This window comes from Gymnoscopelus braueri, assembly GCF_963280865.1.
Source record: "Gymnoscopelus braueri genome assembly, chromosome: 13".
Taxonomy (NCBI): Eukaryota; Metazoa; Chordata; class Actinopteri; order Myctophiformes; family Myctophidae; genus Gymnoscopelus; species Gymnoscopelus braueri.
In genome coordinates this window covers 18,330,448-18,346,330 of record NC_137615.1, presented here as the reverse complement: position 1 = coordinate 18,346,330, position 15,883 = coordinate 18,330,448, and the positions used below count along the sequence as shown (strand labels likewise).

Below are 15,883 nucleotides of genomic sequence, written 5' to 3'. Positions count from 1 at the left end.
AATGAGAAAGAAGGAAACTTTAATAGAAGCAGTAAAAAAGTAGACATGAATAAATAACAAGTAGCTCTGATTGGTAAAAAACAAACAGAAAAAAAAACATTTTGACCAACTTACAAAAGCAGAGATCATAATATAGTAGTAGTTACAGTGGCAGGTGCTGGAGTTTGGATACAATAGTGCAATACAATAGCTACAGTAGTTCCAATACAGTAGTTAGAAATCAGCTACATCGATTACAATTCTCCTGTAACCAGTGGAAGATAAGATATGACACATGCTTTGACACCTGTTCACATACAATCACAACAGGACATTCTTAACATGAAAATGAAGGTATTGTCTATTCATAAATCAGACTGCCGTTACACTTAAGGTCCTAGTTAAAATGTGTTTTGTGTGCATGACAGATTGTCAGGGGCAGTGCTTCCAAGGTGAACATCTGTATTGTGACTGTTTTGGTCAGTGCATGCTAATAGAATTTCACAGTGTTTTAAAAACAAAAATCCAATTTAAAAACATCCTCTTGCCTGTTTCTTCCCATGCTTAACCTTTACGTCTTTAACTCCTACAGTATTGCCTCTGCAGAATTTGGACTGAGGCCTCAGTGTGGAAAGTACGATCCTTATCTCTACTCTATAATGAATTTGTATAATGAGAGATGGGCGGATGAATGTGAGAACTTGATGACGGAGGAATGTCAGTTATTTGGTAGGTTGATACCAGAGAAGCTCCCTGGGAAGATTTCGTTCACTTTGTATGTCAGTTGACTACGGCTTGGTCCCGTAACATAATGAATGAATGAAACAAAATTAAATAAAAATGAACTTTCAGAAAGGACACGAGACTCTATGGACTGCCGGACTCTATGGACTGACTCATTTCACAGTGCTAACAGCCCTTTCAACAGCAAACATGACATATACACAAGCAAATGGAAAGAAACCGCGATCCTCGGCAGTCAAGCAGACGCACTCGAACACAAACAAGGCACCCAAAACAAACACGCAATTACAGAAGTGGCTCAGAGTGCCTGGATGCCGGCGTTCTATAAAAATCTAAAATCACCACGTCATTCCATGCCATGGGTGCTTCGTGGCCGGACTACCCTTGAAGGCAGGAACTTAGATTCTCAGGAGACAGAACCAATGCACCAAATGACTATGTTTACAGTGCAGATAAACGTCCAGTATAAACAGATGAGGGGTTTTCTTTTTCCTATAGGAGTGAGAGACAAAATGAGGGAGGGGTGAAGGGGGAAGGTGGTGCAGGAGGGGAAATAACTAATGAGTTTGGGGGGCGATCTGGGTGGTAGGCAGGTGGGGTCGGGGGGAGGATGCGGTCTTTGCCTGTGTGGTTATGACAGTTGGTGTGCAGGGGGGGGGGGGGGGTGGGGGCTGGGGGGCTAAAAGGATATAATGAGACTAATTTTCTTAAGCTTGTACTGTAGTTTCTTCTCTTTACCGGGCCTCTGCACTTCAGCAGTCCACTTTGCGAAGACTAGAACGGCTGTAGGAATTCCTATGAGAAGACAAACCAGGCAAAGTTTGAATATGACATTTTCAGTTCAGTTGTTGGTCACTTTTGCATTTTTGTTTTTTAGATGTTGTTAAATTGGCAAAGAAGAAAAAGTGATTAAATTAGTAAACTATAGAACTGTGAATGATGCCTCATCAGGCCTGCTGGAGGTGATGCACCTGTCAATTATCAGTTGAAGTGAGGAATTGCCAACTGGGAACACTATTGAATGAATTAGACTTTATACCAGTTGATAGCTGGTCATCAGCAGTGCATCAAGCTGCAGAATGAAAGGAACTAGTTAAACCCACCATTGCTATCATGATGTTGTTTTGGTTCATGCAGTTTGTCTATGGCTCTGGTTTTTATTATAAACCTGACAGTTCTCCAACCATTAGTTACATGTTGCTGCCAAAAGCAGTGAAAAACACAAATGATATACTGTTAGTTTCTATATAGCAATTTCGATTCCAGTATTTCAACAATTGCACCAGGCAACTTTATAATGAATGTTCAACATGGTTGTATAACATGTGTTCGGAGTGTTCGGACATTTAGCGTCCATTTAATCTTTCATGTAGCAGGCCATTATTGTGGGTCCTGTTACTACAAGTCACATATGAAATACGAGTCTGGAACCTGGGGTACAATATGATTAGGTGTCATGTTGCTATTGTGCTTCACTTTTGTAAAGCAGCGCTCTGTGGAGGAGTGTGAGGTCATTTTGTGTACTGGTCTGCGTAGGCGGCATGTGCGGTGTCTCGAGTTACCGTTGTGTTTGTGCTCCGAGAGCCGGCAGGGTCCTGTACAGCTGGGGGATCTTGCGGTTGATGAGGGGACCCAGAGCTTCTTTCAGCTTATTGTAGTTCCTCTCCAGTTCCCTGTGGTATTCCTTCTGATCTGGACCAATCAGGACTTTATTCTTCCTCAAGGCGTCCTCACACCTGCATGAGAAGAGCAGAGTAGACACAGGGAGTCAGGCTTTTGTTTTGATTGGTTCTGTGATGTCTGGGCCTCGACGGTGTGTCATCACCTCTTCGTGAAGTCCTTAAAGCAGAGGCGCAGTTTGTTGTGATGGCGGAACAGCTTGGGGTCATCAGGAATGTCGGAGAGGAAGACCTGCGCCACCTCAAGGGGGCCCTGTGAGGGAGAGTAATGGTTACATATCTGCAGAGGAATGTCTGGAAGTCCTTATATCTCACTGACAAATATAAACCCTTTCATGCTGTAAATGACCAGTTGCTCTGTCGCTCTAAATATAAAAAAAAGCACCTGGTTGACCGTTGTGCCCACAGAACCCTGCAACACCATCTGCAGCATCTTTGAGTCAGGAGGCTCCTGGGTGGTGGCAAAGGCCAACTCCTGAGTCTTCTTCTGCATGTCCTCAATGGCCACTTCCATGGGAACCAGAATGATCTGGACAGTCAAAGCAACAAACAAGTCACCTACAAGAGTCTACTTTTGCGTTTATATGTGATTTACTCATAAAGATCACATTTACATTTGAGACATAAGCCGTCACAATACTAGGACAATGGACATGCACACAAGCAGCAAGCCTGTACAGCACGACTTCGCCACTGAACACCCACTAAACAGCACACATAGTAACTTATTATCAATAGCTAAGTTTGGACAGGGAGGCCACGCTATTATTACACTTCTTGTTTGTCAAAGGAATCAGCTGTAGAATAACCAAACCAATAAACCAACCATGACATTGATTCGAACCAGGTTAATGCATTTATATTCCACACGCTCATCCATACAGTACCTCCTCTTTGTGGATGACGTTGATGCGTGTCTTGATGTAAGGGAATGCGTGTGAGGTCGTCAGTATGGACTTGCGTTTGTACTGCTCGTAAAGGTCGCCGTGGGCTCGGCCGTCCAACGTGAAGGGGGTGCAGTACATGAAGGTACGCAGGTTGTAATTCTTGTCAAAGTAGGTGATTCTCTCCTTGAGCTCATAGGTGTCAAAGAAAGGCTCCACATAGGTGATCTGGAGGTAGGCCTGAAATAAAGACAAACACATCAGTGCAAACACCTGGTCTGACAAATGGGTATTATACTCTGTGAGCGTTCACTTTTTGTCTCTGGCTTGTACCTTATTGGGATCCATTTTGTTCTTATCCACATGGTTGGAGTCCTTTATAATTTCAACCACGTCCTCCCCAAACCGCTCTGAATAAAACTCCTGTATTAAAACCCCACCCCCAACAAACAAGAACAGCAAATCAGTCATCTTTACAAATATTTAGCTCAACGCCACAAAGAAACCATTCAGACTTGTAGCTGCAGATTACGTGCCTCCAGCCTGTGGGAGATCTCCGCCAGCTTGGTGATTGATGGTTCCTTGTAGACAAACTCCTGCTCATCCAGGTCTCCAAAGCGACAGCCATAGAAGCCCACCCGGAAGTAAGTCCCAAACATTCTCTACACACTGAAGGGGAGATGAAAGGGAAGAGCAGATTGGAGGGTGTTGCAGAAAAACAAACAAACAAAAAAAATGCTGATGACCAGAGATTAGCCGGGTCTTAAGACAGGAATAACAATCCATTTCAGAATGAGGATACACTGAGTGGCTTAGGAAAGAACGATAGATTTGTGACCATGAATTACCTAAAGAGAGCTAGAAATTAAACCCCCCCCCCCTTCCCCATGGAGCACATCAATATCCCATGTGATTCTCCAATGTGACAGATAAACCCAAATGAAAACATTCCTTCTCAATAGTGGCTGTGGAAAAAAACATTGCATGTTTACTAACAGAAATAAGACAATCCTGGGGGACAGTGTGAAAACATACTGTAAGGCAGAAATTGAGTGCTTTCTGCCTTTAGTTGACATGTTGCAACATTTAAAACCAGCTGAAACCACAATCATCCACGAGGCGGCTCAGGAAAATTGAATCCAGTTGCTCTTGTAACATGGGTTTCACCCAACTATGTGAAAGTGTGAGGGCCAGCCATTTGTCTGAATAAGTGCGGGGAGAAGTTTTATTGCAATTTCACTCACCAATAAAACATTATTCAAACGGCCCAGGACCAGGGAAGAAGCCACAGGAAAGAAAGGGAAAACATTAGGTTTAATACAAATGCCAACCAAGTAGTTGTAACTGCTGTAAAGTATATCTGATAAATCTAAATATATAAAAGTAAAGGCCGACTTTCTCACCTCCCATCCTGAGCTCTAGAAGAGTTGAGAAAAACAAACAAAAAAACAACAAAAACAAAGGCATGTGTCAGATTAAAATCTTTAATGTGTGAGATTATTTTCTAGATCAACAAAGAAAACCCAGTTCAGTGCTCCTGAGACTAGGATGGAACTGTGAACTCGCCTGGTTGTAGACTTTGTTGAAGGCCTCTTGCAGCTTGCCGTGGACAGTGGAAAGCTTTTTGAAGTCTCTGTTGGCCTCGTGGATGGGCAGCAGGATCTTGTACACTTCATTTATGGCCTCATACATGGCAGCCTGAAACATATGTTGGCACAGACATAAGCTATGTTTGTGGGCTGGCAGTGGCCTAAAGATAGGGAGGCAACCCAGAAAGCTGACACGGTTCTGGTTCCACCCCCCAGATGGTGGGATTGATAGTATTGTGCGCTGGTGAACGGTGGAATGTACATGTACGCGTGTACTGTGTATGTGTAGAGGTGTAACGAATAATGGAATTGATCGATTACATTTATTATAAAATATTTTTAAATAAAATATAAGATCTACAAGCTCATAACACAATGCGGCTATTTTCGCTATAAGTCTAAAATAGGGCTTAAGTGGTTAACCCATTAATACCTGTAACGCATCTGTGTCACTTTAGATGTCTTTGGCTATTCAAAAATAGCAGATCTACAAGCTCATAGCGCGGCACCGAGTGCCGTGCTATGAGCTTGTAGATCTGCTATTTTTGAAAAATCGTGAAAAAATATTTTTTATATTATTTTCAAAAATCTGTTAGGATTTAGAAAACTTTTTAAGAATCGGACTCAGGCCTTAATGGGTTAATCAGACTTTAGATTTAATAAAAACAAAAAATTAAAAAGTATGTGCTTCTCGATTATTTGATCAATCTGAAAAAACTAAAACATTGATAGAATAATTGCTGAGAACATAATCTACAGTTACAGCCCTGTGTGTGTGTGTGTGTGTGCGTGCGTGTGTAAAGGAATAAATTAATTATCTGGTGTGTGAAATGGACAATAAAAGGACTTAACACAACCATGTGCCGTACCATGTTAAAAGAGTTAGCAGCTTGCTCCAGGAGACCCACCAGGCCAGACTCACTGAAGTACTTCCCCGCACAGATACCCTCCTCCTCTGGCGACAGGATGTCGTCAGACACCGCAGACTCCTCCAGCACGTTAGATGAAACATTCTGACGGTGGAAAAGGAGTGAAATGTCAAAACAAACCTGTTACGTGTGGCTGGGTGGAAAGCCCTGATGTGTGGGTATGGTTTTGTTCTCTCTACACCAGTGGTTCCCAAACTTGTTTTTATTTTTGGGGGGGTCCCCAGATGATTAGCTTAATGTGCAACATTGTTTTCTCATTCAACTGTAAACAAACCAACATACAGTATAAGTGTATATGTTACAGGGAAATTGGCATTCCGGGGAAATTGAAAGGGGAGCGCTTGTTTTCACCGCCCCCCAGGCAATTCTGTAGAACCAACGCTAGAGGGCAATGCAAGCCAGACATGAGCCCTACACACCCCCCCCCCCACCCACACCCACACCCACACACACACACACACACACACACGAACAGCCTTATTACATGCAGTTGAAGCACAAGGGGGCGAGGCTGGCGGGCTATGTTAGTGCAGTGAGTGGCAGTTGGGGCAAACGCAGTCCCCACAACATCATTTACGATAACTCGGACGGCGCTTAGTGGACTAGCAGACCATCGGCAGGTCGTCGCGGGCACTCGTGCCTGGGGGGCGCTCGGGCGCGACTCCTCTGCCTCAAGGTCTGCTGAGTCGGCGCGCCTCCGTCATGGTCCAAAACTATACTTTATCGGCGAAAAAAAGTAGTCCGCGGTTGTTTGAAAAAGTAATGTCCCAAGCGGGAGTCAAACCCAGACTCCCAGTGGTAATGGATGGGGAGTCCAATGATTATCGAAGGGCGCCACTGAGGCTTCCTGGTTGCTACGTTGTTGTTCTCGTCGTCGTCCTCGCATCAGAGCCCCGCCTCGCAGCCCCGGGCCGTGCCTAAGAACAAGCGCTCCCCTTTCAATTTCCCTGGAATGCCAATTTCCCTGTGACATATACACTACAAGGTATCTGCACATTTCTAAAAATACAATTTCATTACTTTTAAGACCTTTTTAAATACCAAATTGGCAGAATTGTCAAATATTACATAAGAAAGAGGCAAACATTGTCTAAATAGACGTTCTAAAAGCTCACAACGCCTCGCACTGTGAGCTTGTTGTTCGGCTATTTTCACAATTCCAAGTGCTTGTCAGGGTGGGGGGTCCCCAGTTCAAATATGATTAATTTGGGGGGGCCGTGGCCTGAAAAGTTTTGGAACCCTTGCTCTACACTTCTATAGGAATGGAGAACCTGAAATCAATTAACCACTTAAACCACATTACACTTTGTTGACCGAGGTCCCCCAAAGCTCTGTACTTGGCCCCCATGCTTTTTCCCTCTAAACAACAAAATCTCTTTCTCTGAAAATAGTATGGTATTATCCAGGACTAAAAGTATCGTTTCAAGCATATTTCTATGATATTCCATTTAATTGGTAAAACACTTGAAGGTGTATTTAGGACTGAGTTTGACCTTTGGTCAAATAATGTAAGCCAGAGAGAGATTTCACCCAACTTTGTGTGGGCTCAGCTGTAATGCAATCAGTTCAGAGTTCCTGGCCCTTGTAGAGTCCAGGTAAGAGGTGAGAGGCACAACAGTCATTTTGATAAACCTTTTGTTCCTTGGTTCAGAGGCATTGGCAACCTCTGTCTTGTCTTGATTATCAGGGCAAGGCTTTTGTATTCATTTAAACTAATCAGAGTAATCATTACTCCTTCCTGGGCATAGGTCACAGACAGCAAATGTGTAGTGATGGAAGCCAGGTCAAGATGACTGGGTAAACAGTTAAAATATATATACTTTTATTATTCTTCAGTCTTAGGTCTGCAGTGTGTAGTGAAAATTATTAAAGTCTTGATAAGTCTTAAAGTAACTGTTGTCTTTGTTGACTCATTGTATTTCTAACTGCTGTTTGCAATTGTGAATGTATAATGTGTGTGGACTTAATTTGAAGCTAATAAGATGTTAAACAAAGATTTCATAATATGAGCTTGTGTAAAAGTATAGTTTTATAGATAAGGGTTAAAGTAAATTGTCACATGTTTAAATCTAGGCGGATGCTAATTCCTTGTGATGACTGAGAAAGGCTGGCCAAGAAGCCTTTTGTTTCTAAAAGCTTGTTTGTGAGTGGTCAAGAAGGAGGACTGGGAGGAGGTCCTATGTCAAATGTCTGTCTGTATAAAGTGCAATGTTTTGGTGATTCAAGTACACTCTGTGATTGGCAATGCAGATGTCAACGTCTATGGAAATAAATACATTTCTGTGGACAAACCCTCTTTCAAACTGGATGCTTCTTATTCTTGCACTTAGGGAATAGTTATGGAATAGTGTTTTTCTTGTCTGATCAATGGACCATATTAAGCGTGCCAACGTCTCGTCACCAGCAGAAGGGGCAAATCAGCCTGCGGGGGCGAGGCATTGGGCGTCCAGTTATCGAGCTTTGTTTTGGTTTAGTGTAGTTTACCTTTTGGTTTCGGTAGTTTATGGACGAGAGCTGTGTTCGCACGGCCCATTGCATGCCTGGCTCAGCAGCTTTACTCGTTCTGTTTGGCTGGGATCTCCAACCTGTTTAGTTTGTTTTCTTTTGTACTTTTGTTTTGAGTATGGCTTTTTAGCTACCCAAGTTCTTGGCATCCTTTTATGTCTCAAGTCTCTAGCAGAGACTTTAGTCATTTACAGAGGCCCCAACAGACATACAGTGAGACTTATTTGTGAGTTTAACCCATTAAGACCTGGAACTGTGTCATTTTGAGTTTTGAGCTAAAAAGCTTTATTTTACATTTTGGCTATTCAAAAATAGCAGATATACAAGCTCATATTCATGATGAGCTTGTAGATCTGCTATTTTCGAAAAATCGTGAAAATGTGTGCAAATCTTTGAATATATATATTTTTAAAGCGAATATTTTTAACTCAAATCTTTGCTTCTGGGGGGTCCCTGGAACAAAATATTTTGATGGGGGTCCGCGGCCAAATACATATCATTTTGGGGGTCCTTGACATGAAAAAGATTGAGCACCACTGATATAGAAACATACGTTTTTTCAGAATACTGCTGAGATTTAGGAGACATGTAGAATCGGCTTCAGGTCTCAATGGGTTAATCTAATATCAAACCCCCGCTAACCTGGAAGGTGACACAGCCGATGGGCAGGTAGCGACAGTCCTCCAGCATGTTGAGGTACTCGGCCACTAGAGCGGCACTGTGGACCAGGCAGTGGGCCGCCTCGGCATGGTTCCCCCTCTCAGAGTGCTTTCCTGCCATATTCTGGAGCCACGTGAGACGGAGGTCTGGAGAGTTCTGGTAGCCCTTAGCGATCCTAGAAGAAATACGGAGAGAAGGATTGAACCACAACGAGGACGAGACTTGCTCAAGGCTGGACTTATATAATGAACGGATTGCAAGAGCACGTTGATGTGCATGTTGGGTACCTGTACATCAGGTCAATGAGCATCTCTGGGTCTTGCTGATGCTCTTTCATCTTGACAGTGTCAGTTAGAATCATGTGCAGGTTGAAAACCAGATCTTGGACCTGCAAGTCAAGAAAGCGACTCACTTTATTGCTGCGTAGTATTTGTGTTCTGTGTGGATGTACTCATGACACAAACAAGCAGTTTAACTTAATGCGAATTAATCGCACAAAATAAAACGCTCCCAGTGTGTAAGGACCTTCATTCTTCTATCACGTGGTAGTAATAATAAAAAGCTCACGGCGCTTTCTCCGTCCTTGCACTTTGTAAGTTGCATAAGATCATCTGCTAAATGCCTATGGGACTTTTTTATACTTCACGTGTCTCACAACAAATATGATGACTTTTTTAAAGTCTTGACGATTTCCAGAGAATTGCCTCAAATTGTAAATAGTGTTGCTGTACCTGCTCTGGGAAGGGCGTGTCCCTCAGTTCATGGTCCTCTTCAGCGTATGTCAAGATCGTTTTCAGAGAGTGACGGAGGTGCTCCTCGTTGAAGTTCTGAGACGTTCCCACCAGGGAGGACAGAGACATGGTCACCTGCATCTTCACCCTCGCAAAGTTCTGGGCCCAAGAAGACGAAGGTGTTAAAAATCACAGAGTACATCATCATATGAACATATGTACTCCAGGTTTGATGATGTATCATGCACGTGTGTAGTCTGTGGATAAATTACTGTCTCGTCTTTCATGGTTATGCAACATTATAAAAAATGCAAAGCTAAAGACCCACTTAAAAAGGCAGTCACTGCACTTCAACCTCTTGTACAGATGAGTGTGATCCTCTCACTACAGGACAATAGTATGAGAAGGGGGTTAACACTGGAGCGCAATGATGGACTTATAATATGGGGTGACAGGTTGGCATTGATATAATGCTTAATTTAAGCTCTAGCAAACGCATAAAATAGTCGATCTACAAGCTCACAACGTGTCGCGGATGAGACACGTTGTGAGCTTGTAGATCGGCTATTTTCTCAGAGCGACACTGTTGTATGACAAAGTATAAATTGGGCTTAAGGAGGCCCACCACAGAGATAAAGTTTGCTGGTTTGATTCCAACTGGAAACTGGTGACGGGAGGGTGGATATACAGTACATCTACGGTGCCCACTTTGCCAGAGTGCCCTTGAGCAACTCCCTGCGACTGACCCAGTGTTCTGACCTCTCTGATGTACGTAATGCCGTGCGCGTGTTCGCTCACAATGAAGAGACATTCTCATCAACCCGTTTTTCTCCAGCCATCTATTTTCCATCAGTCTGCTCCAGCGCTTCCCCCTTTTCAACAGAACAGACTTACGTTTCCGATCTCAAAGTTCTGCCTCATGAGCAGATAGAGCGAGGCGGAGGCGTGGCTTCGGACAGGGGCCACGCTACTGCTGCAGTGACGCAGCAGACGCAGACACAGGTCAGCACACAGCTCAGTGTCTTCTTCAAACAGCATCTCTGGAAACTACACACACAGGGATTTTAACATTAGAGACTTCATATAGGTATGTACACACACACACTATATCGTCTCTGTCGGGTCCAAAACTGTCCAAAACTGTAGCAGATCTACAAGCTCAAAACGCGTGTGGATCTCCTACTTTTGATGCTTTTGTGTGACGCTGTAGTATGATCAATTAGGGCAGGGGTTTTCAACTGATTTTGACCCAGGGACCACCATCCTGACTAAGAGCAACCTGGGGACCACCACTACTGTGCGTGGTGGGTCCATCATAGACCCACCCCACACAATAGTGGTGGGGGGATCATGCACCACAGGGAGCTGGAAAAAATTGCTATAATATCAATATAATATCTAATAAAATACAGTGATTTTGTTTGAATATGATGGAATATGATTAAGGATTACTGTGATTATGGTAAGCTCACATTTCATATCACACACACACACACCATACAGTAAGAACTCCTGTAAGTTATTAAAAGTAAAAAAAAATGACCATTGGCCAGGGACCATTCTGCAATACCTCTGCGGACGACCAGTGGTCCGCGGACCACCAGTTGAAAACCCCTGAATTAGGGCATTAATTTACGAGAAAAAAACACAAAGAGTTAAAATATGGAGACAAGAGGTTTCTGCTCGACAGCATCGATATATATAATTGCATTTATATAGTCTAATGTCAAAATGGACCAATAAATCACCTTGTAGACCAGAGCCCTCTGAGTGGTGAAACAGTGCTGTAGGAAGAGGGCGCTCTGGTTCCCTGCCATGCTGTGGAGGAGAACCCTCAGCACACCTCCCAGGACGCTCTCCTTCAGCTCTGACGCTACCACCGTCTGAACAAAACAACAATTATTTATATTCCCTTAACTATATTCACTGAACACTTTTACTGTGTGCCATCTGAATCAATGTCAAGGTTTGAGTTCTGTGTTTTTTACCGTGACTATGATCTCCAGTGTGTCCAGCACTATCAGAGAGGCCTCGGTAGCTAGGTTCCCGTCCACCACAGATTCCTGCTCCATCTCAGCCTTAGTCCTGTTAAATAAGACGGGTTCACCATCTAGCATTAACCAGCATCACATATCATATTAACGCAGCATGCAGTATGTTTAATACAGTCAAAAAGTGAGACTAGGGCTCCAATTAAGAGCTTGTTTTCATCATTGATAAATCCGTCTGAGTGATTCATTTTTAGACCACTATAACGGTACACTAAGGTAATGAAGTACAAGACATCTTGAAATTGCTTAATAAATTTACCATACCATAATATTTAACAAAGACATTTGAATTGTGGTGCTAATAAATAGCACATATTTGCGTGCTACCAAATATATTATTCTACTCCTAAAAATGTAATCCAATTAACGGTTTCCCCCCTAAGTGAGACAAAAGAAAAAAGCTTTAATTAAATTTTTCATATCATATCCCCTGTGAGATACAGTTTAAATGTCCCATTTGACTTCAGTTAGCTTCACATGTAAATGACCCACTTATCAACTCTGTCTGTGTTCTGTCTCCAGTGAGTAACGTTCTTCCTCCATCTAACGTTCTCCTGGCTTCCGTAGGGACTCCGCTCTGGAAGAGAATGAACGCACAGAATTACACAACACAGGCATTTACCCAGGCTTGGATGTGAGTGTTACGCCTGATTCATACTTGGTTTTGGTTTCGCATCGTGTCGAGCAACAATCAGGAATTTTTTTTATTTAGGGTCTTTGCCAGTCCAGATCTGACTTGGATGTTACAGGGAGTGGACAGCTCTCACATGCACACATACTTGTGTGTGTGACGGTGTGTACTTGTATACTATACTTGTGAGGACCAAATGTCACCACAAGCATAGTAGAATTGAAAAAATACAGTCCTCACAAGAGAAATTATTTGTTTTATGCTTACGGTTTATTTTAGAGCTTACAATTAGGAAAAGGTTGGGGTTAGGATTAGGCATTTAAAAAGGTTAGGTTGTTAAAGGTTAGGGTGTTATTCCTGATTTGCCTACTGGTGTGTGAGTGCGTGCGTATGCTAGTCACCTCTGCTGCGGCGCACCATCTCCTGTCGGGCTCCAATGGTTCCCAGTATAGCCTCCTCTAGTCGGGCCTTCATGTCCTGAGACTTCTTGAATGTCAGGCTGTTGATCCTCTCCAGAGTCTTCTTGCCCTGCAACCACCGCCGTTGCCAAGAATGTACATCAATGACAGCAGACAAACAGACACACACAGCACTGGATCGAGGCACTTTGCATTCAAAGTGGGGTCCGGGGACCTCCAGGGGTCCTTGAAGGGGTTCCAGGGGGTCCCCAGCAAAATGTGTTAATGTAGCATCAAAATCAGTTGAACCACATTAACCCTATTTTATACTTCGGCTACTTTTGGAAAATATTGAAATACATTTTGGAATTACTCTTCTCTTCTGGGGGTCCCTGTCACAAAATATTTTTGAATGGTGGACAAATACAGATCAATTTGGGCATCCTTGACATAAAAATGTGTGAGAACCACTGGTGTAGTGGGCAAGGAATGCAATACTATATTTAAATTGCAGTCTAGTTTTAAAAAGGTACTATAAAATGGGTAACAAAAGCCAAGGCCAATCTGGTGAGTTTGCTGCCCACGCAAGGTTCAGAAACTTTAGGAAGGGCTGACCTGTACACTGTGATGTAACACAACAACACAGCTGCAGTTAATACAATTAATGTGTGTGTCTGTTTTGGATTTAGGTGTGCCAATGTGCAAGCATGGATATAATACTGTAGACTACTGTCAATGCCTGCACATTGGCACACCCAAGTGTAACACACCAAACCACTATAAATCTTATTAGCTGCAGCTGTGTTGCATACGTTGAGCCAATGTCAGTGTGGATGGATGGTTATACCTTTCTGTAGTTTTCACGTTTTAGAGGCTAGAAACCAGTTGGCCTGGGGGTTTCGTTACTCTTTAATAACAGTACAAAGTACAATTAAATATATATACAAGTAACTGTAGTGTGTTTTGTGTCAAGTAAAAGTATTCCAAACTAAAGCAGAGGATAATAAACAAGTGGGCATTGCAGTGAGAATCGGTGGTAAAGGTCCTTGTGGCTCTAGTAAGTAATAACAGCTGAGTACACAGTAAATTCCTAAGTGTTAATTCGTCAATTTGTAACTCTGAGTCTCTGACAGTGTGCAAATGTAACCAAATGGACCATTTGTACACTCTCAGAGCTAAACTAACTCGTTCACAGCGTACCTTGTACTCAAAGCAGGAGACACAGAGGTGCAGAAGCTCCAGCAGACGGTTGATTTGCAGCACAGACAGGTCAGACACCCAGCGCTCCAGGAGAGCGGCGTCCACATTCTTCAGCACCCAGAGGAAACACACCAGCAGAGTCCTGCTGCACTCTGCAGACAGCGAGCTGCACTGACGCCCAGGCTGATGATGGGGACACACACACACACACACACGTTTGTTATTACTACACTTGTGAGGACGTCAACATTTTAACAACACACTCCACCCAAAATCTTTTTGTGTGGAGTGTGTGTGTGTTCGAGACTAAATGGGTTAAAAAGTATATTCAAAATGTTGAGGCCTTATAAAAGGCATAATTAGTCTAATATTGCATTTTGCCATAGTGATACATGGGTGACCGAGATGTGTTTTATTATTATTTCTGCATGTTGATTCCAGGGACGCGGCATATTAGCATATTCATGAGGGGTTGTTCCTGCAGGCATGGCATAATGGCATAATTAATAGATCCTGGAATTGTTAATGGAGGGCACAGACAGAGCCACGTCCAAGGTACTATAAAACTTTGTAGATGTTTTTTTGGGGTGAGGAAAATACTTGACAGGGGCATTATCGATCAAACATTTATATTTCTGACCAAGTTTGGATGTGTGAACTGCAACTTTAAGGATCGCATTGGAAATAGCCGAAAGAGTGCAGAAATCGCATCTATAAGATCACTATTTACAAATAGCCGAAGTATGAAATGGCGTTAGCGTGGTTAAAATTTGATGCTATATTAACAAGATTAGCTGGGGACCGCCTGGGACCCCCGGGCGTCCCCGGACCCCACTTTGAGAAACACAGCGAGTGGCACAAAATGGTTGTTTTGTCATAGAAGAATAAATGGAGGAACGGAGGGCCATCTACAGGCACAGTGAAGAAAATGTGCATCAGGAAATGAGGGAAGAATGCAAATTCAAAGAGAGTGTGTGTGTGTGTGTGTGTGTGTGTGTGGGTGGAGGCAGAGAGATAGCACTGTCCTCCCACGCGGCAGACAGACAGAGGCTGATCTCCAGGCCTGTCAGTCTGTGGTGCCCCCGGAGGAGCGAACCCCCCCTGACCCCTGCCGCCATCACTCACCACTGTCGGCAGGGCAAACGGGTTGGCTTTAGCGTGCGGCAGCGGGGAGCCGGCGATCGCCATGGCGACAGACTGACTGATGGTGTTGCCGTTGTCTGGGTCGCCGTCGTCGACGTAGGCGGAGACATGGCGGACCCGGGCGGACGCGGGGTCTGCCGAGAAAAGGCATGTGGGATAAAACAGACATGACACACCACACCCCACCGTGAAGCATACCATCGTCGCTGTCAGGGCAGAAACCTTGTATTTCCATATTTAGACTTTTGAATTAATTAAACTAACTTTGTCACACCATTATGTCGTACAAACGTAGTGAAAATAGCTGATCTATATGTGTAAAACACAATATACGACCACTAACTCAAGAATGTGGAGGGAGTTCTGCTGGAAAAATTTAACCCGTTTTTTTATAACACCTAAAATTAAATCAAAACAACTGAAAACAGATCAACCATGCTGGAGACAGTGTGGCCACATGGAAGCGGGCCACGCTCACATATTCTGGAAATGTCCCAAAATTAAAAAATATTGGCAAGATATCCACGCCACCATAGAGACTGTTCTTGGTTTCGAGATACCCCAGACTTGTACCTTGTTGTTGTTGGGAAATATTCCTGAAGATTTCTTGACACCTGACAAATATTTAATCAAAATCTTTCTAGCAGCAAGCAAGAAAGCGATCACACGTCGCTGGTATCAACAGGATTCCCCAACCAAAGACAATTGGATGGACATAATAAGGGAAATATACAATATGGAAAAACTGACTTTCATACTC

At 43.3% G+C, this 15,883-nt stretch overlaps 1 protein-coding gene across 3 annotated transcripts in view; it reads right to left on the bottom strand.

Annotated features, from left to right (window-relative positions):
- Positions 1-2: 2 nt before the first annotated feature.
- dock6 (dedicator of cytokinesis 6) overlaps positions 3-15,883 on the bottom strand; it is a 49,936-nt gene continuing 34,055 nt past the window's right edge. For all 3 annotated transcript variants that reach the window (XM_080447886.1, XM_080447887.1, XM_080447888.1), the window contains 20 exons: positions 15,106-15,257; positions 13,981-14,163; positions 12,784-12,910; positions 12,244-12,328; positions 11,689-11,785; positions 11,449-11,583; positions 10,595-10,747; positions 9,701-9,859; positions 9,257-9,357; positions 8,952-9,144; positions 5,745-5,888; positions 4,853-4,984; positions 4,690-4,704; positions 3,823-3,948; positions 3,620-3,709; positions 3,290-3,526; positions 2,788-2,931; positions 2,549-2,655; positions 2,286-2,459; positions 3-1,518 (listed from right to left, as the gene is read on the bottom strand). In XM_080447886.1, coding sequence (XP_080304012.1) covers positions 1,476-1,518; positions 2,286-2,459; positions 2,549-2,655; positions 2,788-2,931; positions 3,290-3,526; positions 3,620-3,709; positions 3,823-3,948; positions 4,690-4,704; positions 4,853-4,984; positions 5,745-5,888; positions 8,952-9,144; positions 9,257-9,357; positions 9,701-9,859; positions 10,595-10,747; positions 11,449-11,583; positions 11,689-11,785; positions 12,244-12,328; positions 12,784-12,910; positions 13,981-14,163; positions 15,106-15,257 — 2,597 coding nt within the window. In that variant the 3' untranslated portion in view covers positions 3-1,475. The remainder of the gene's footprint in view (positions 1,519-2,285; positions 2,460-2,548; positions 2,656-2,787; positions 2,932-3,289; positions 3,527-3,619; positions 3,710-3,822; positions 3,949-4,689; positions 4,705-4,852; positions 4,985-5,744; positions 5,889-8,951; positions 9,145-9,256; positions 9,358-9,700; positions 9,860-10,594; positions 10,748-11,448; positions 11,584-11,688; positions 11,786-12,243; positions 12,329-12,783; positions 12,911-13,980; positions 14,164-15,105; positions 15,258-15,883) is intronic.